General features: G+C 40.2%; 1 protein-coding gene across 3 annotated transcripts; it reads left to right on the plus strand.

Moving 5' to 3' along the window:
- Positions 1-2028: 2028 nt before the first annotated feature.
- On the plus strand, positions 2029-12572 carry LOC133889921 (B3 domain-containing protein Os07g0563300-like). 3 transcript variants are annotated; one of them, XM_062330341.1, is made up of 12 exons: positions 2029-2467; positions 2778-2859; positions 2959-3060; positions 3631-4448; positions 4577-4673; positions 5194-5368; positions 5826-5902; positions 6464-6859; positions 7089-7138; positions 7479-7592; positions 10779-10846; positions 11563-12572. In XM_062330341.1, exons 1-12 carry the CDS (start codon positions 2145-2147, stop codon positions 12135-12137), a joined length of 2877 nt encoding a protein of 958 aa, XP_062186325.1. In that variant the 5' UTR covers positions 2029-2144; the 3' UTR covers positions 12138-12572. The 3 variants fall into 3 exon arrangements, with proteins under 3 accessions (XP_062186325.1, XP_062186326.1, XP_062186327.1); XM_062330342.1 differs by having other exon boundaries at positions 3631-4439; XM_062330343.1 differs by lacking the exon at positions 7479-7592.
- The last annotated feature ends 9637 nt before the right edge of the window (positions 12573-22209 follow it).

Consider the following 22209-nt stretch of genomic DNA (forward strand, 5'->3'; position numbering starts at 1 on the left):
CGGGAAGATAACCCCCGAGAGAGGGCGCCACGTGGCACTCTGCTGTTCTGGCCTCAGGACTCGGAAACCCCTGGTTCCAATGTCATCGACAGCTACCAAGCCTTTTGGCACGTCCTCAACAACTGCATGCCTTAACGAGTCATTCGGTGTATCCTCAACTACTATATGTACTTTACCAACTCATTATGCATGTCCTCAACTGACTGTGTGATCACCTTTACCACTTTGCTAAGTCTTCGGACGTTCACTTCTATCGCAAGGTGCGTCATAGCCGTTGCATGCAATATATCACTAACAAAGTGTGTCTGCCGCCGTATTGATAAAAAATTAATACACTCAATGATTACTCCTCAAACAAATGTGATTTATAATTAGTTTTTATGAAAAAAATTTATATATATATCTATACACCGATACTCTCACTTAGGGTTTGTTTGTTTGAGCTTTTTTAAAAAGCTGTGCTTTTGACTTGTCTGAAAAGCTGCTTTTGAAAATAGACTGTTGGTTTCTACAACAAATTTTTATCTTCTCAACACATAGCTTCTCAGAAAAGCATATCTCAGCGAGTTTCTCAGCTTTAGTTTATTTTTCTCAGAAGCAAGCTTCTGGCTTCTTCAGAAGCCACTTCTCCAGAACCCCGTTTGTTCTGATTTCTAACTTCTAACTTCTACCTGTAGCAGAAATAGAACCAGAAGCAGAAAACAAACAGGACATTAGACCCACTCCTGCCCACTCCTACCCACGTGTCAGATACCACGTCGGGATGGACATTACATGGTAGGATCTCCTTCCCCGCGCCGCGCCTCTGCGCCCGTGGCGTTTCATTCCGCGTGGCCGGCCGCGTCATCTCCCGCTCGCCGGTCGCGACGTACGCCGAGCCCGATCCGACGCCGCTGCGCCCTTTCACTACACGTACCAAGATCACCTCACATCGATCGGTTAGTTCGCTCGTCCAAACCATTACATGTTTATGTACGTGCAAACTATTACACGTTTATCTGCTCGCCGGTCGTAAATGAGCTCCATAACTGCGTACGTAGTTACGTACGTGCACGATTGTTTATTCATTCGCCGATCAGCCATTACATGTTTACTTTTATGCCATTGAGACTATAAAACACCAGTTGTCCTTTACTCGGTTTATTTTACAGGTTTCATGCAGTCATGTTAGGAGGAGGATAGGGGAGGTGCTTGGGTTGAACGTGCATGGGTGGATCGAGCACGTTTTTCTCCGTTTGACTTTACGGCGGATTGAATCAGTGGCAGATGCGAAAAAACCTAAGTAGAGAGGCTCATCTCTCTTTTCCTATTTTCTTCATCATCTTTTTCTTCTTCTCTCTATCTTTTTTCTTCTTCCTTTATCTCTCATTCATGACAAAACAAAGTTATCAGAGACTCAAAAGTTTTCTACTCGAGCCATTTGGATCCGTCCCTAGATTGAATCATGTTAGGTAAGTTTGTCGTAGCTCTAGATTCGAGATTTATGTTAGATCTAAAATATGTATAATAAAATAAAGTAATTTAAATATTTATTTTTCTTGTATTTTTTAATCAAATCACTTAACTAAATACTCTTAATCCATTAACAGTTTCATATCTGAATTTCTTAAACTAAATATGACCGGCTAAAAAAACCCAAAATCTGAATACTTGCCAGATGACACGTCCACAAATTCCTCTTTTTTATCGGTGCATGCATGGTCAATCCCCATATATGGCTCCATGCACCCAGCGACGTACTAGAATCTGCAAGCAGCGACGGTGAATCATGCATGCACATTTCTTCCCCCTCTTGGTAAAAATAACGAATCGACCGTCACGTAAACGATTGCGTACTGCTTAGCGATAAGCAAAAAGGAAACGGGAGGAAAATACTTGTGCTACAGTACTGCCAGTTGCGTGGGAGGTGAGACCGAGACGAGCCGGTGTACACGTAGCAGGAGCAATCCGAACGCCAGTACTGCTAGAGTTGCTGCTGCTGCTTTAAAAGCCTTCCCCTCGCTTCGTCTCCTCCCCTCGCCCCCCCCCTTCACCTCGTCTTATTCCTTTCGTCCCCACGATTCTTACGCCCCCCACAAAACCCCCCTCCCACCTCGCCTCGCCTCGCCTCGCCGCGTGGCTGCCGGCTTAGGGTTCCGCTGCCCATGTCGTCGCCGGCGTCGCAGCCGCCGTCCGCGCCCCCCGCCGCCCCCGTCTCCGCGACCCCCATCTCGGTGCAGCCGCCGGCCCCTATCCAGCCGAAACCGCCGCCGCCGCAGCCGCAGCCGCCGGGTGCTTCCGCCGCCCCGCCGACGCTGACGCCGGCGCAGCTCCTGAATCTGGGTCCCCAGCCGCCGCTGTACCGGGGCCCGATCTGCTGGAACTCGTACTGCAAGGACCCCGACCCCAACTCCTTCGGCCGCCGCGGCTGGAAGGTCCGCTCGGGCCCGCCCTTCTCCGTGTACGCGGACCTCTGCGGGAGATGCTAGTACGTACCGGTACCCCTTAACCACCTCTCCCTCCCCTCTCCGCCCAATCCCGCCTTCGGCGTGGCGTCTCGCGCGGCCAGCGTGCTCGATTCGTGCGGCGGCAGCTCGCTCCATCGAGGGGCGGATTCGCCTATGGCGCACACCGGATCTACCTGGAGTGATCGCCACGTCGCTGCGATTTCGCGGGATACGCGGGGGTTTTGTGTAAAGTTGGGTGGTTTTTGTGGGGTGCTTTGACTTGCGTGCGACTCCTTTGTTTTTGATGCATGCATGCATGTGTCCTGACTGCACTCTGTTTTGTGTGCGCAGTTCGCAGTTTGAGCAGGGGATATACTGCGAGACTTTTCACTCGGAGGAGGGCGGCTGGAGGAACTGCGAATCCTGCGGGAGGGTACGTGCACTTGCATGCTGATTATTCCTCTCAGTGTCCGCCGTCATGCTTTGTGCTTGCTGATTGATCGGTTCGTGTGTTTGTGTTCTGATCGAGCAGAGGGTGCATTGCGGGTGCATCGTGTCTATCCACAAGTATCAGCTGCGCGACGCTGGCGGGGTTGACTGCTCCAAGTGTGCTCGCAATACCCGTGCTGCCATGGTATGACGTGATTTTTTTTCATTGTCGCAGAGGATTTACTGTTATTGGATCGATTAGATAGGGGATGCTAAGTGTATGCAACACGAGCTACTTGTCTGGCTCTTTAAGTTAGCGAGCTTTGACCATGTTGCATCCATTACTAGGCAGCAATCTCTTAAATGAGTGATTTCAGTGGTTTGTTTGTCACTTGCGTTCTAGGTGGATGATATGTGGCAGTTCTACTATTTGGCTGGCAACGTTAATTAGGTGGATGATATCTAGCTGATGTCCTGTTTTGACCCAGCTAATTTCATTTACTGAAGCTGCTATTGAGACTGCTAATATCATTTACTGAACCTGGCAATCAACGTATGCAGTTATGTTGAAGGATGTTTCACTTATGTATTGAAACCCTGCTAATGCCATTTACTGAAGCTAGCAATTGAATTACGAGAAGGATGTCCATTTTTGTATTTGCACGCATTTGTTATATTAACTGGAATAGTGGGAGTTTGCAGTTCACATGTTCTCTTTAGATTTAGTTCTTGTTTTGATGCATCCTTGACCACAGTTGACCCTTGTGCTTCTTAGGCACCACCAAATCCAGTATGGTCATCTGCTATGCATACGACTCAGAATGTTGCTGACAGAAAAGACAATCCTGTAAAGAGCTGGAGACCTCCTGCCGGGCAAATTTCAAGTCAGTGGCGACAGACAAATCTGTGGAGTGTGTCCAGTATACAGTCAGACCTGCAGCAGCGCCTAGCTTATGAGTTTGATAGGCCTAGTGGTAGTGAGAAATTACTTCCAGGGCGCACTTTTATTCATGCTCAGGAAAGGAAATTTGATGACATGCATGACAGACCAACAACACCTGCAGGCATGAACCAGATTATGAGGGAGAGAGATGCCAATGGGCACGGTCAGCCCACTAATCTTGACCCAGCATACTCTTATGCCCTCTACCACAGAGACGGACCACATCCAAATAGTCTTCATGATCCTAGTCACCATGGAGGAGAAAATGACTCTTTGTCTTCAAGAAAAGTGGCGATTCCAGATGCTTCTACAGGTGTTGATGCTGGCTTCAAGCTTGATTCACATCATACAGCCATATTAAGGGATGATCCATCATCCCTTTCAGTTGGATTGCCTTCTAATTTTGCATCATCGAACGGACCGAAAGACCATATCAGAATTGCACCTAGTCAGCAGCAAACACAAATGGCTTCCTCCTCATTGCAGAAACAGTTCTATTCTCACTCTGTGAGTGGTTATAATGAATTCCAAGCACAATTGCGTAATGGAAGACCCAGAATGGATGCAAAGGCGCGATCTCAATTACTTCCCCGCTATTGGCCTAGAATAACAGATCAAGAGCTACAACATTTATCTGGAGAGTATCCAACGTATTCTAATTATGTTCATGAGCAATTTCTCTTAAAAAGTTACTCCTCTTTATATTTGTAATTCCCAACTTTTGTCAAAATGTTATTAGTTTGAACTCTTTATTAAGTGTTCCTTAACTCTCCTACAGTTCAAATTCTGTTATTACTCCTTTGTTTGAAAAAATGTTGAGTGCTAGTGATGCTGGCCGGATTGGTCGCTTGGTGTTACCGAAGAAGTGTGCTGAGGCGAGTTATTGATTCAATTATCATTTTCTTTTTTGTTATTGTTTAGATTCTCCGTGATTACATTATGTTGGGGGCCTATGGTTACTGACCATGGAAAATTGTCTTCATTGTTGCTTACTAGTTCTTTAGTATGCCGATGTGATCTCTCTTTTTATCTTTACTAGGTCTATTACTTATCTTGTGCCATATCAGAAATTGTCTATTAGCTTACGGGCTAAAATTGATATATGCTAGTTATCACGAGCCAAATCAGAAATTATCAATAAGTTCATTAACTAAATTTGATCTGATGCATAACTAAACCATATAGTATTTTGGGTTATTAGAATTCTAAGCAAGTCTAACCTTTGTTCCAAATTTTTTAATTGAAAGCAGGGTTTGCTGAAGAAGAATCTGTTGAGATTTTATTCTCGTAGGATATATGTACTTAGAATCTTAGATATTTAGTCTTAATTTCTATATATTTTTTGTACATGTCTTATTCCAAAAAAAGTCCTAATGGAAAAATCATTTTGCATAGGCATACTTCCCTCCAATCTCCCAGCCTGAAGGACTACCCTTAAAGGTTCAGGATGCCAGTGGTAAAGAATGGATATTCCAATTCCGTTTCTGGCCTAATAATAACAGCAGGATGTATGTATTGGAGGGTGTCACACCTTGCATTCAGTCAATGCAGTTACAAGCAGGCGATACAGGTAGATATCTTTGCTTAAACATATGGATGTTTGAATAAGCCTACAAAAGCTTAATGACATTAGTTTGCTGCACAGACCTATTTCAGATGCATAGGGATGTAGTATGTCTTTAAAAGGACTTGCAACAAAATAGTACCTAAATTAATATCTTACATCCTGACATTACTTAGGACTTATCTAGTTCATTTGGATATATTATAGTCTGAAATTACTCAGGACTCATCTAGTTCATTTGTAGCTCACTGACTTTAAAAAAAAAAAAATGTGTTTGGTGTTCTACGCCAGTCATTCTGCTTTTTTTAAACTACATTACCTGACCTGATCGTTTGTTGCATTGTTGATGTATTTATTTTATGATCTTCCACCTTATGTGTCACTTATATTTTTGTAAGTTATTCATTATTCTTGCAGCTACCATTTTCTTGCTGTTTTGACTTATGGTGCTATTTTTCTTTAGTAACCTTCAGCCGAACAGATCCAGAAGGGAAATTGATCATGGGGTTCAGGAAGGCAACAAATCTTTCTTCCGAACAGGTATGCAAAATATGGTATTTAATTAGCTCTGGTTGTAGCTCCCATATAAATTAACTTTAAAAAAAAAAACCTCTAGTGCAGTTATTGCAGTATATACTGTAATGCTTGAACATATAAGTTAGATGCACGCCTGATTCTATTAATATTTGTTTGTCTGATGAAACCTTATTTTAATGCCCATATCTCTCCAATCTTTAGATGATATGCTGCATCCTGTATTAGTCCATTTCGCAAAATTAAAGCTCCACATTTGTTTTTTTATGAATTTGTATCAATTGAAATGAGATAATTATTGCAACACCTATGTCTGCATCCAATAAAATTTGTTGTGAACTGTTTCTTAACCAAATTATTAGTTCACAATATGGTGTCTTTATATTCCTGCATTATTCTTTTCTTAATACTCCTGTGCAATTGTTTTTTCCCTCAATGTGTAATGCATGGTTACTATGATGGAATATTTTTTTTACAGGAATTGACACTTTCACTTTATTAATTTGTCTGGAGTAGGTTGTTAGGTTTTTGAAGTGGACTTTCCTCATCCTTTGTCTCCTTTGACAGGAGGAAACAACAAAGCCTGTCAATGGTGCCCCAATATCTTCAGAGGCAAATGGTAAAGTTTCTGCTCCAGATTCCAGTCCAAACGCTGTAGTTTCCCGACAAAATAAGGTCAACACAGAGAGCAAAAGCTCTAGCCCTGTGGAACAAGCCACTGCCTCTAAAGTGGACACAGGCGGATTAGCACAGAAGGAAGGGCCAGGAACTGGTCAGTCTTCCCCAGGACCTGTCAAGAGAAAAGCAACTTCTGTTAGTCAAAAGATTAAACGACTGCGGATGGATAATGAGGAATCAATGGAATTGAAGATAACATGGGAGGAAGCTCAAGAATTGCTTCGTCCTCCTCCCAAGGCCCCCTCCATTGTTGTTGTTGATGGCCATGAGTTCGAGGAATATGAGGTATGCTGTGCCTTTTAATTTTCAACATTAGACATATTGGATTATTGCCTTCTAATTGGAACTAGTTCTGAGGATCCATTTTTATGGACATCGCTAAGTTACCATTGAACATCAGATAATTCTGTGCATGCTGTCATCTTATTTATGCTCGTGGCTTGTTTTGCTGTACATGTTTATTTGAGAAGAATAAAGCACATTTATTTCTGCATTGAAATCTTGTGTTTTTCAGGAACCACCTATACTTGGGAGGAAGACATATTTTGTGACAGACCAATCAGGGTAATGGTTTTTGAACTGGAAATTTTTGGCATGTGCCTTTTTTGTGTGTGGAAACAGATGCAAAGAAAATTTTCTGCTATTGTTACAATAATGCATTGGTTTTGCTCAGTGCTCACCATACTTATCTAGTTATCTTTCTTCTGTCTGTTTCTGTGTTTTTACTTTAAGTGGTTTGAATGTGTAATAACTTGCGTCAATACTTCTTACCTATGAGTTATGAAATGACACTGCAATTTAAACTCTTTCGAGTCCAACCTGTATTTTCCCAGCAACTTGAACTTTTTTGGCAATACAATACTCTCTTTCCACTTGCATCTAAATTTATCATTTTTTTTAACAGTGCGAATAATCAATGGGCCCAGTGTGAGGATTGTTCCAAATGGCGGAAACTGCCAGTAGATGCACTTTTGCCCTCTAGGTGGACCTGCTCCGACAACAAATGGGATCCGGAAAGGTGACTTGTTAATGTGACTCATTGTTTCATCAAGATTCCTTTCCATTTAGTCCCCCCCACCACTAATAGCAGTGTTACCGGGACACGAGTGTACAAAAAAAATTTCGGCATGTCGACGCGTATTTGCACATCAACTCGCGTCCGACACGGTGCAAGTGGAAGGAGAGGGGATGGCGGCGACAGGGAGGAGAGGAGGAGGTAGCGGCAATAGGGGAGGAGAGGCAGAGGCGGCGGGGAAGGCGGGGGCGGTTGATGGAGAGGCGGCGGGTGGGGAGGAGGCGGGGCAGTTGGCGGGGAGGTGTTTGATGGGGAGGAGGTGGGCTAGATGAGCTAGGGTTAGAGAAAGGTAATGTGGGCTGGTTTGGTGGGCTGGACATTCTGGTAGCCCACTTATTAATTCTTCTTTTATTTCCATCTTATCTTTTACCTATTTTCTTTCATTTTTAAAATTAAAAAATGATATATATTAGACAAATTCCCGAATCATATTTTCTAGAGTTTGTCGAATCAGATACCCGCACCCGAGTCGGACACCGCCACCTGCACCTGTGTCCCGGTAACACTGACTGATAGTAAAATGATGAATCGAGTCCCTCGAGGTAGCAAATTATGTTTGGGTAAAAAATTTCGTTCAATGTGGACCATGTGGTCTTGCATATAATCGAAGTGGCCCTGTCTGGAAATAAATACAACAACAATAACCTTTGTCCCAAGCAAGTTGGGTAGGCTAGAGATGAAACCCACAAGATGCAACCGAAAAGATGATGAGAAAACAATAATGATAATAAATGTACTAGTAATAGTAAAAAAATAAAGAGGGAATTGCACAAAACTACAAGTATTGTGCTATTTGTGACATAAAATTACATGGATTGTGCTAGTAACACAAAACTATAAGTATTGTGTACTAATTTCACACAATATATGATTTTAATTAGATTCACTCAAAAAATGGTCTTATGTTTTTTCAAAAATCCTAGAACTTTTTGTACGTGTTCCATAATCCATATGTAACCTATTTTAATTAGATTCATCAAAACGCATGTGTAGAATTTAAACTAAAATTCTCCAAAAAAAAGCTACTTTTATAACTACTAGCAATTGTTAAGGCCTCAAATAAAATCTAAAAAATATGGGAAAATTTACTAATATTCTTATATGATGGACTAATTTCATATGGATTGTGCCTTTGCATAAAGGAACTCACTTTTTCACCATATAACTTAAGGCTGGAAATAATTTTAGAAATTAGTTCATTATATAAGAAAAATATTAGTGATTTTTTTCCATGTTTTTGGAATTTTATTTGAGGCCCTAACAATGGTTAGGATTTATAAAAGTAGTCTTTTTGGAGAATTTTAGTTTAAATTCTACACAAGTTTTTTAAGTGAATCCAATTAAAATAGATTGCATATGGATTATGGAACACATACAAAAAGTTCTAGGATTTTTGAGAAATATAAGACTATTTTTTAGACGAATCTAATTAAAATCGGGTTTTGTGTGAAATTAGTGTACAATACTTAGTTTTATGTTACTAGGTACAATATTTCTAGTTTTGTGTTACAAATGACACAATACTTCTAGTTTTGTGCAATTCACTCAAAAATAAAAGTAATAACAGTACAATGAGACTGATGTATAAGTTATGGTTCTGGCACGTGGATTGTTAACTTTCACGCGCTTCTATCTGTGGATAGTTATTTGGAGATATTTTATTCCTTCAAGTCTCGTTACAGATTCCTTCTATATTAAGTTTGGTCGACCCCTGCCTCTATTCACATTATCAGCGCATCTTAGTATCTCACTATGCACAAGTGACTCTGGAGGCCTCTGCTGGATATGTCTAAACCATCTGAACCGATGTTGTATAAGCTTTTCTTCAATTGGTGCTATCCCTATCCTATCACATATATCATAATTTCGGATCCGATTCTTTCTTGTATGGCCACAAATCCATCACAACATACGCATCTCTGCTACACTTAACTGTTGGACCTGTCTGGAAATAAATATTATAACAAAAGGCAACCTAGTCATATATTTTGTTAGCCATAATGTCATACTAATAATTTATCCCATGTAACTGTAACCAAATTATGGAGCAAAATGTTGGAGAAAGAATCACTTATGTTCTAGACAGTGTGCAACTTAAAGTTTTCTTCATAAGAAAAGGCATCATGTAAAGCTACCATCACTGAACATGTGTTCTCCTAGGAAGGATCGAACCATGTAATGCATGAACGGTGTGCAGATTAAAGTTTGTGTTCTCCTAGAGATTGTATGTTCATCATTTTGATGCAACACCTATTTAAAAGCTACTCACATCAGCTTGTTAGTTCATCATTAGTAGCTGGCCAAAATTTCGCCCAAGTACTTGCTCAAGGATTATCATATCCAGCAAATGTTTCCAGTAATCCTTTGAATACAATTTGCTGATACGTGATTTCACCTGATTTGTAACTTTATCAATTGTAAGATATTGCATTTTTTTAGTTTAAATTATCAGTTATGTACTTTGCGACTATAAGTTGTGCCATTTTTTTTCTTTTTACCTCAATTATACAGTACCACCGATCTCTGCGTTCTGTTATGTGGTTAGATGGTTTCATGAATTTATCGCTTAGGAACACATTGCATTGATTGATTCAAGTTTTTGGATAATTCTATGTTTGAACTTGGTTTCAAAACACTTGTAATTGGACACATCATTTTTACTATATATTTGGAAAAGTATTTCTGAGAATTTGTAAGTAACCCCTTCTAAGAGGTTGAAGAAAACTGATTACTTACAATGTATGAGCAAATGTTGGCTTCAAAACATCATCATCGAATTTGAGCACTAAAATTGCTTGCGCTGATACCGAACCATTTCCAACTGGTAAACAGTTTTCAGCACCAGGCGGAAACTAGCGAGCTTATTTCTCGAGCGTTGTAGAAGATATGGCGATATGGTTGTTGATCTATACTTTAACAGACTTATCATAATTTTTTATATTAAATAGCAAAAATTTAGTACATAACTGAAAACTGAAAAGTTCATTAGAATACACACATGTATACGCACATGTAGTAACCATATACACACACATGTATTGCAGTTAATTGTTTTGTAACTGGTTAAAGATGGTTTGCTCATTACTGTATCTTAGCTATTCAACTAATCGCTGCTACTTTTGTCTCTAGATCTTCTTGCGGACCTGCGCAAGAGATAAGTATGGAGGAGCTTGCAGAATTGATACCTATAAAAGCTGGTAAGATACGCATGCCCTCTAAAATGTTTATCTATGCTTCTGCAGAAGTTGGATTTTCTTTAGTAGTTCTTTCCAAATAGAAACGCTGAAGATGAATTTCAGAAGGAAAAGTGTAGCACTAAATTGCATAGAGCTGTGAGTTACATGCCGCGAGCCTACAAAAGTACAACCTGAGGTATGGACTGTGGAGAAGGGCTGAGTGTTACCAGTAACTGGATGTGCCAAAGAGCTACATAGTCTTAGTGCTTGCTATAGTGTGGTACTGGCAATATTAAAAGAGAAGCCATGCACATCCTCCGTTTTTTACGTAATCCTGTGTTGAAGCTTGCCCAACATGTCCATCCCCCTTCAATGGGAGCTGTGGGAGCCGGGGGGGGGGGGGTGCTTTGCATAGCACCAACAGACTCTTTTTGTTATTCAGTTCCTGTTGTGCTACATGTTACTCCTATTGTTGATAAAAATATTAAGATTTGAGACCCCTTGCTTTATGGAATTTAGGTCATGCATCCTTAGGTTTGATTCGATCGATGGCCCTCTAATTATTCTATATTAAGACCTTTGCATAGTTTGTTGGGGTTCTCATGCAATGAGCTATAACTATACTTAATGGTCTGTTATAGACTTATTGTTACAGATGCAAGTGTGTGATCCATGGTCCTTAGATAATGGACTTCTGGATTGAGTTACATTACCAAGAAATCTTTTGCTGATTGCAGGTCTAGGTGGCACAAAAAAGTCCAAAACGAGAATCGAAGCTGACACAATTGATGCTTCAGACGGGCTGGACACGCTTGCAAACCTTGCTATTCTTGGTGAAGGTGAAGCTCTCCCTTCCCAGCCAACCACAAGACATCCCCGCCATCGTCCTGGCTGCTCATGCATTGTCTGCATTCAACCACCAAGTGGGAAGGGCCCTAAGCACAAGCAGACATGCACCTGCAATGTCTGTATGACGGTCCGTCGCCGTTTCAGAACACTCATGCTTCGACGCGAGAAGCGCCAACCTAAGGATACTGATTCACCTCGCAAGAAAGAACCAGGCCAAGCCAGTGAGATGCTTTCACAAACTGTATCTGGCCCACTAGCGGCCAGTGCCAGTGCAACTAGCTCCCCTCAGAAAGCAAATGTAAATGCCGATGGGACTGAAGACATGGCTGTTGATCATAAGACGACATCCTCTCCTGTCAAGAACCATATTGACCTGAACATTCAGCCTGAACGGGACGACGAGCAGTCACCGAAATCTGACGCAGCTGGTGCAGCAAGACTCCTCCGAGACAATCCGACTTAGGATGGCTTGCTCGAACAGGTGTGACCATACTGGTGAAAGTGGCGATAGATATCTGATGGAACATATCCTTTCGAAATGTCTATACCAATGAAGAAAATCAGTCATGCGGAGTTGTAGCTTAGATGTTACCTTTCCATACCAAAGATCCGGTTTCCTTCTGTGGAGCAGACTCAATCTTTATGTTGTCGTGTATACCATAGATCAGGCGGTTGGTGTTTAGGCTGTAGGTGTTGTGTGGGGCGTTGCATACTCTGTATGTATTGTAAGACCAGCGCTTCTGGGCTGCGTGAATCGGGGAAATTATTCATGTATGTATCTAGTCCAGTCCATCCCTTTGATATGGAAGGATTATGCCGTTTCTTCCAGGGACGGCTGGCGCTCCCCTGTTGGTATGCTGTCCCTGTTCAGCATAACTGCGTTGCTGTATCTCTCACATGTTTCCGTATGTTCTTTGATGTAATGATGATCGCTGCATAGTTTACGAGCAATCGTCGTAAACGCGTTGTTCCCATAGAATCTGTGTTCGTATGATGCTTGTGGTGATGACATTCGCTGGTAGGCTACATCAGATATCCTGCCTGTAAATGTTAACGAGCACCCTGACAGTGAACGGTATGCGTGCTATCCAGCGGCGCACTAATGGTGTGGATGGTTTGAAAAGTGGGGAGGCGATGGAATCACCTCGCTCCTTATTTTCTAAGTTGGTTTGAGAAATCAGTTGATTCATCACTAGGGATGAAAGCGGTACGGAAATATTCTGTGACCGTTTCTTGCCTTTTGGTCTTATGTGGGAACGTGACGATAATGTCAGTATTGCAAGTAAAAAGTAGAGACAGAAAGTAGAGAGTAGAATGAATTCTTGTTATTGGTTTATGATGTGATTAAATATTTATATATGATAGAAGAATATAAATGAAGGATATGTCTATTGGGAAGGTATCGTTTCTCAATAGACATAACTCTTGATGAATTGATCACTAGATGTAGTTATTCAATACTCTCCTTGATCAATTTGGTCATCCATATACATCAAGTAAAAACTCCTCTAAAAATCCTGTGGAAAAAACTAGAGGAGAAAATAATATATTAATATGCTATTAAAAACTCTTTTAAAATTCAATGGAAAAATATAAGTAGAAAATGATATATCCGATATTATCTCATTATAAGCTCATATGAGAAACCTAGGAGGAAAACTTATTTGGTGAGTTTAGAGAACAATAATTATGATCTATAGATCATATTAAAACCTCTTGAAAAAAAAATAGAAAGAATAATAGTGATATGATGTTAAAACTCTTTTAAAATCCAGCGAAAAAATAAGGAAAAAATAGTACAACATATATTGATTATTATCCCTTTGTAAACTCATATGAGAAAACCTTTAAAAAGAAAAACCCATAAGCGAGTTTAGAGAACAATAGATATGACTTTGATACCTCCTTTAAAAACCTCGAAAGGAAAAACAAGAGATATGACATATAATCTTGTGTAGATATTGCCTCATTAAAACATTATATGAGAAACTGTATAGGAAAAACTTATAAAGGAAAATAGTACAATATGATTATAAATATGTTATTATTTAGAGATAAACTCCACCTAAACCTTGCAAATCTCGTAGTCATCACATACAAATTTCATGAATATTGAAATATGAAAGTTGGTAAGGACTTAGTGAGTAAATCAGTGAGATTATCACATAATTTAGTTTGCAAGATTTCTATCTCCCTATTATGAGATAGAACAATTTATGAGCAATATGTTTGGTTATATTGCTCTTTATGTAACATGTTTGCATTTGAGCAATGCATACCGAATTATCATCATAGATAATGGTTGATAATACAATAAAACCAATACCACATGATAGTTGTATGTGGATTATCATTCTGCGAAAGCATACATATGTATGTGATGTTTCAGAATGATAAGTGAAAGTAGCCACTGGAATCTGTTTTGATGACTCCTATAAGAAGGCTATATCACCATAAAATCAGTCTATGATATGACATTTTGGGTATCAGTTATATAACCACTATCTGGATATCCTACTATAGTTATATCTTGATTTTTTCTAATAGAAAAATCTAGATCTTTGGTGCCATAAAGATACCTGTGGATATCATCTTTGACTCCCGTCTAATGACGTTGTTAGAGCTGCGCTATTTAAGCTAGCAAGTTATCTGCAAATGCAATATTAGATCTGTTGCGATTTGCAAGATACATGAGCGCTTTGATGGCACTAAGATATAGAACTTTAAGTTCAATATATTTTCATTGTCAACCTAATGTATAAATAGATCTTGATTCATATTTAAGGATTGAATAGCTATAAGTATTTTGATGGATATGATTGTCCAATATCATTTGGATATTCGTGGATTGATAGATAAATATTCCTGAAGGAATATGCTCAAGTTGTGGACTTAAGCGAAATTTGGTTTTAACCAAATCATTCATCTTAAATTCCGTCTTTAAGATGATTACATATTTTGTCGTGTGTGGTATGGAGATGATACAAAATCCAATTGGGATTTTAGTATGAACACATATATGCAATCGTTGTAGTTGGAGTAACTCTTCTGTGAAAGGAACTCATTTAGTTAGTTGTACCACAAACAACTTAACTGCTTGAATTCATATAGTGACTTTAAGCTGTAAACAATATATATTGCGATTTGTATTTAAATTCAGAATACGAAGTCCATTATGGACTTATATGTCTGAATCTATCCAGTTCATTTGATTTGCCCATGAAATTGAATATGATAACATAATTTTCACACATACCATGGGGTATGTAGCATCATAACTGATGCCAGGCCTCTGCATGAACCCTTGTGCTACTAGCCTCGCTATTTCACCACCTTATGGAATAAAAATTCATTTTGCTTCTGTAAGGAAGATATTGGAGGTATATGTATTACTTTTGTGAATACATCTCTTTTTGTGAGAATACCTCTCTTTTTGTGAGTGAAAGCAATTCTACCTTAATTGCTTCCTTCTATTTGGTCCAGTCTAAGTGCTTGAGGTACCCTGCCATGGCCATAGACTTTAGCCTGGATCCAATTGAAGATCTTTTGTAATTTTTGAGGAGAAATATTTGTTGATAATTTGTAGTCTTTAATATTGATTGATTCTATGGAGTCAATATAATTTGTGAAAATATTATCCCATTTAACTCTGTGTATTACCCAAAACAAATGGAGTTAGGGTGTTATCATGACCCAGCGCCTGATTTTTGTACACATTTGTGGTGGGCATTTGGATGTTGAACATCCATAGGCGTTTGGATAGTGAATATCTATAAGGTGTCTATCAACTTGATGTTGATTTGTATTTACTATCATGGAGGAGGGATTTCTCTGTTTCCGCAGTAGCTTGAAAGAAGTTTTATCCTTTGTGGCTGTATTTCTCCCCCTCTTATTTTGATTTGGGAGTTGAGTGGTTTTGTTTGTTACCTCCACTCTTTTCGGCACTCTTAGCAGGAATGTAGGATTTAGTGACACCTTTGTTATCAGTAAATACATCTGGCATATTATTTGCAATATGTTGCAAATTTATGATTTTCTGAACTTGGAGTTCAGATTCTTGAGTACGTGAAACTGAGGACTAAATGTGAACGTATGTAACATTCTCTTATGATTACTGGCATTCTTTGTGGTATTAATCTCCCCCTAATGCATGTAATTATCCTCAAATTGTTATAAGTATACGGGCAATGAATATGTCTCAAGTGAGGGATTCGAGGTATTTTATGATTGACAGATAATTATGCCTCATATGGATCCATAATATTTTTTTGATGTATGCTGTAGGATGGTGATATTGGTACGTGCAGAACGTAACCGAATCGTAGATGGGAAATACTTAGTTGGGGCCAAATTTCCATGTACTAACTGTAACGGACGGAGCCGTATGATTGCAGTTGAATGAATTTGATTTAATGATGCGGTGTGTAAAGCTGCATGTCGCCAACAAGATGTTGGTAAATTGTAACTCTATGATTGGTCATGCAAATGAATTGATTTTCTTTATGAGAGATTCAGCTAGACCATTATGAATATGGACATAGGGTACTTAATGCAGTAATGCCCAAAGCCAAACAATAATTGAATGCATGTTAAAGGACAACATTATTCATGTGGATGGATTTGATTCTATGTCCAGGATAATTTACTCTAATTTTAATTATGTGAGCAATTAGTTTGGCATAATTGTGATGCCTTATGTATAAGGACATATGTGGGACTATTTTGTAGATGCATCAATTAGTATTATAAAATACCTAGATAGTCTATAATATTGCTGAATAGAGCCACATATATGTTCTTGAAGGTGTTCAAGAAAATAGGTGGCACATTTTGAATTTAAGGTAAGAGGACCTTAACATTAAGTTTCCCGTGACACATGTGGTGCACATAAATCTGAAGATTTTAGAAATATTGTGATCAATATAATTGTTAATATTTTTTCTCATCATCTCTAAGGTAGAGTGACCAAGGCAATCACGCTAAGTTTTGATTTGATCAAGATAGAAAAATTATTTTGTACGTAATATGTGGTACGAGATTTGATGTATGTATAGTATAATCTAGATAGTATTTTGGGAAGCTTTTCATATCCGTTGATTAAGAGGAGAAATTCCTCTTTTGTCGTTATCATGGGTTTCGATATGGAAACCATTATGACGGATATCTCTATAACTTATAAGATACGAGTTGAATCAAAATACCATAGACCATCATCGATTTTGACTTGAGTACCCATAGGGAGAGTAATTATGGCACGATCAGAGTCAACAATTACTACATCGTGTCCAACGATTATCAAAATATTTTCTTATCTCTTAGTAAGAGTTTGGAAATATTTTGGTTTCTCTAAGTAAAGAAATTATGGTATAACTATCTACAAGGCACATTTTCTCCATCGGATTGACTACCGTAGAAATATATATACATACATACATATATATATAGGATTGAATAATTTGATATGAAATTCTTTATCAGATATAAAAAATACATACATACTTTATTGTAGTATCATAGTGCTGATACAATATTGTATCGCAACATTTAATGAGACGTACATAACATGGTATCTAAGGAATTAGGAGATTAGTTAAGATCTCTGAACATGTCGTGCAAAGAAAATTTGATAAATATGTTTTTCGTGTTCATGGAATCTTCTGGTTGCAGAAGAGTTTGGTTGTCACTTGGTTCTTGTAGAACTTGTTGTGAACAACTAGTCTCCTTGATGGAGTCAGTTTGAAGATTTAAGTTTGCTTCAAATCTTTGTTCTTGAACAGGTCAGATATGTCCCACAGATTGTAAATACACATCAACTAAATGTCTCGGGTTGTGGCATTTTTTAGTGGAGCACTTGTAGCATCCACACTTGCGACAAATATTAGATTTGTCAACTTTGGAAATGCCTTGACCCTGATCTGGTGCATGTGGCATCTGCTTTTTATTGCGTTTGCGTTTACCATTGAAGTTCTTTGGATGGCGTCTAAAAGAGCCATCGAACTTGTTGTTATTCTTGATATTAGCATGTACTTCAGGTCAAGGAGCAGCACCGATTGGATGCTGATGATGATTCTTTAGAAGGAGTTCATCATGCTATTCGGCCTGAAGTACTACATGTATTGAGTCAAAATAAACATGGTATTCACTTGCACGATATTGTTGCTGTAAGATCCTATCAGCGGGAAGCATAGTAGCTCTATCTTTTCACATATTTAGGTTCTTGTTCGCAGAAACGCAATTTTGAGCAGATTTTATGAACAACATGATCATAATCTCCAACGGACATAAATTCTTGAAGTTGGAGATGTGTCTGTTTATGACTTACATTGGGTAGAATGATTGTCTTCTCCTGTTCATATATTATTTTGAGATCTAGCCATAGAGTGCTCGGATTTTCTTCCACCAGATACTCAGATTTGAGATCCAGATGGATATGATGTCATATGTATAATGCACCATATTTAACATGATCTGGTAGCGGTGGATCTCTCTGTTGGGGATGTTGGAGTACCGCTACTATTCTATGGGACGCAAGACTAATCTTGATGTCCATTATCCATGTTAGATAATTGTGATCATTGAGTGCGAGTTCATCAAACTTTTTGGGGTCATTGTATCGTACATGAATTTTGACCATAGATTTGATTAATTTACTGTGGGTAAATTAAAAATCATCATGGTAATGTTGTAATAATGATGCAAAATTTGTAAAGTCAAGTTGAGATTTGAATTACATAGTGTAGATCTCAAATTATGTAGCTAACACGTTGAAGATAATCACCAAATGTGGTGTAGATCTTGCAGTAGTAAGAGGCATAATCTGTCATTTATCAGTAGATGTCTATGTTCCTATTACCTTGTGTTATGCTAAGTAAAATATTTAGAAGAACACGCTGAAGGTAATCCTTAAGTTAAGATGACAAAATGTAGACCTCACAGTAATAGTGGATAATCTGTATATTTGCAGAAGATCCATATCTCCATTACCTTGTGTTTCACAAATATTAAATTGAGGTAATCACTTTTTTTTTTGCATTATAATTCTGCTTGAATTAAGCACATTTGGCGTAAGAGCTCATTGAGATTAATTAAGGTGAATTATTGTATAATCTTGCAAGAAAATGATTCTCAATTGCAAAATTAAAGTGGTCGTAAAAATAATTGCATGTTATAGGGATTGCATGAAGCAAACACATTGAACATTACATAATTTTCTCGAAAAATAGAGTATGGAATACAATTTTACATCAGTAAAAAACACAATGTGCAAATACTGAAAACACCGAGGACCTAAACATGAAAAGTACTATATACACAGTACTATTAGTTGGATCATCTTGCAATTTGTGAGAAACCTGGGGAAATTTTTGCAAAATGGCCTAAGGCTCTACTGATGCTGGCGCTTGCGCATGGGGCCAAGCAACCTGGGCCTCAGCCCAGGCGACGTTGCGGCCCAAGGCCCATGCGGGTGCCCCTATCCCCGTGCTGTATAAAGGGAGGTGGGCGACGGTTACGAATGGGATTTCCCCTACCCTGGCCGCCGCACCCAAGCCTCAATGGCGCTGGCGCGCCACTACGTCAAGTTGGGCAGCCGTGGGGCCACGCCGTTGTGCCGCGTGGCCGGACCACCGCCATCACTGGGCAGTGGCTAGCTTGGACAGATCTTGCCGCCGGGTGTGGTGGCGCCAGATGAGGGCTCTTTCGCGGCCGGAGGAGGCGCGATAGGAGGCCGCCTGAGGGCAGTTGCGTCAGAGTGCAGACGACGAGGAGGACACCGGAGGGCGAAGGGGCGCGTCAGGCGTCATCGATTGGTGGCGATGCGCTGCTGGAGTGCCACGACCTGAAGGGACCTGGGCAGATCTGTCGGGGCCAGGCGCCAAAGTGACGTCAGTGGGTTCCACCATCCTCTCCGTGGGCTTCATATGTGGAGCCGGCGAGATGGAGGTGATGAAGGCTGAGGGGGGACCATGGCTGGCCGCCATGGTGACGCCGTTTGCGCTGAAAGTGAAGAGGATTGGGGATGCCGTGTCGGTGGCCCCAACCCGGTTGGAGTCCAGCGCAGCCACGATGAAGAAGGTTGTCGCACCACGACGAGCCGCCATGGTGCCGAGGACGAAGGACGGGTGCGCTGGGGTGAACTCAGGTGAGCCCAGATAGAGACGCCTACGAACGCTCCAGCAAGGGGGCTCGTCGGTAGTCGAGGTGATTTGGGTGCGCATGGCCTCGATATGCACGCTGGTCGGTGGTTCTCTAGACCAGTGCTTCTGCGACGTCGTCGATGTTCATGCTAGACGAGAGCGCGCTGGCCCAAGGCCATGCGTTGCCGCCATCCAAAGGCACGCCGACAAGGTAGCCACGTTGAGCTGCCCCACCATGAGGGGTTCTTCTTGTTTGAGGCGTTCGGTGAATGTATTGTGCTCCAGGTGTCGCCTTTGCACGATTGCCAAACATGTTCAGCCGTTGTGTGGTCATATGTTTGTGCCGCCACCGTCGAGTGGAGTGGCTGATTAGATGTACTAGCCAGTTCCTCTCTGTGCTTGTGATGCCCGGTGTAGCCTTGTAGTCTCGGTAGAGTGAGGTGGCTGATAACGTATTTCAAGTAGAAAGTAGAGACAGAAAGTAGAGAGTAGAATGAACTCTTTTTATTGATTCATGATGTGATTACATATTTATATATGATGAAGAATATAATAGAAGAACATGTCTATTGGAAAGATATCCTTTCTCAATAGACAAAACCCTTGATAAATTGATCACTAGAGGTAGTTATTCAACAGTCTGAAAGCAGGGCCGAAAACAGGTGAGGTCTCTCTCATCCATTTTCTCAGAATCCTATTTTTATTGAGGTAAAACCGTTTTATCCTATTTTTATACCGTCTCAAACTCCCGCTGATTAGAGTCATTATCCAACAGTGTGTAGTACAATAATATGTGCTTCGTGTCCGTCGTCTTATATGCATGTAACTTAAGATACTTCTGATTGTCGAGCGAGCAAGGAGTCAAGGACTTAGCTTTAACATTTGTTTACAACATAAAAAACAAATCAGGAGTAACTGGATTGCTTATTGAATCTTTATTTTTGGATAGGTCAACAAATCAGAGCTGGTGCCAATTCATTGCTCTCCGAGCAAATCATACTGAGGAGGAGCAGCGCTTGCTCTATTGCACTTGGTGAGATTGGTCTTCCCCATTTTAATTATCGATTTTCATCCGGTACCGATATATTTCCATTTGAATTGGTTCGTTTTCGTATAACCGGTAATTTCATGTTTATTTTTATTTCCGATTTTCCTATTTTTATTTTTATTTCTATCCGGATAAGAAAATGTGAAAATGAAAACGGTAAAAGATTTTCCCAATTATTTCCGTCTATTTTCATCCCTATTCATCGCATTATCCTTTTCTGAGTATATGTTTAGTTTAACCACGACGAATTAAGTCATCCTACCAAAATGTATAAGATAATCCTATAACGAACCATTTCATCTATGATCAATTGACTTTTCACACCGTAAGCGGATGCCCGCCCGCCGCGATTAACCGTCGATGTTAGGTGGTCTCAGCCGCTTGAGGAAGGTCAAGTCGGCCTCAGCAGCCGCAAAATTCTGCCCTTCGCCGTATATTTCGCCTTCTCCCTGCTCCATCCTGCAGCCGAGTATTTCCCCGCCCTTCTCATTAGATCTTCATGAGTCGGCGTCCAGGCAGGCTAGTCAGGTAGGAGGCCCGACCAGCGCTGACTAGTTACGATGTTTGAAGCATCGACAGTCACACACAACAGAGGAGAACAGAATACGAGAACCAACGAAATGCAACGCACAGCAGCTCAGTAAGCAAAGATCAATACTCAAGCCACAAGCCACCCCCACCCCCCACACAAAAAACAAAGAAAATGGGGGACATTCAGGCCATCACTAATCAGCACCTGTGACCCTACACGTGTCATGATCGGTGGGGTTTAACCGAATTTTGTTTTGGTCCAGCCACCTTTAAACCACTCCCAACGGCTGCCCTTAGGGGACGAAATTTCTGTTGTGAAAATTTTTTTGTTTTTTTTAACGTTTCAACGGTTTTTTTTACGTTTTTTTGTCAAAAAAAGATTTTTAAGATCATTCCCTGTAGAACAAGATTCTCGAGAAAAAAAATAAGAAAGAAAACGAAATAAAGAAAATATAGTTGAAGATAATCTTACGATATATTAACATGAGGATGCCAGCGGTCTATAAAGCTTGAGACTTTAGATCAGCACAATAGGAGTCCAGAGCAAGAAGTAGACTCTTTTTTTTTTCTTTTTCTCCTTATCTTTTTTCTAACATTAAGCTTTGGGTGATCGAAGACCAACAACCGTCGTCGACCTAATTCCAGCGATTCTCTTCATCACCAGCAACATGGGCAACATGGCTTCTCCGAAATACCGTACCCTGTCGTGCCTCCACTTTGATCCGTGAAGACCTCAAAGATGGCATCTTCTAATCAATGTCAGACCCATCTAATTCCGCATTAAGGTTATGTGTTCCTGCGATTAGGTTACAATTAACTCA

The sequence above is a fragment of the Phragmites australis genome, chromosome 14 (genome assembly GCF_958298935.1).
Source record: "Phragmites australis chromosome 14, lpPhrAust1.1, whole genome shotgun sequence".
Taxonomy (NCBI): Eukaryota; Viridiplantae; Streptophyta; class Magnoliopsida; order Poales; family Poaceae; genus Phragmites; species Phragmites australis.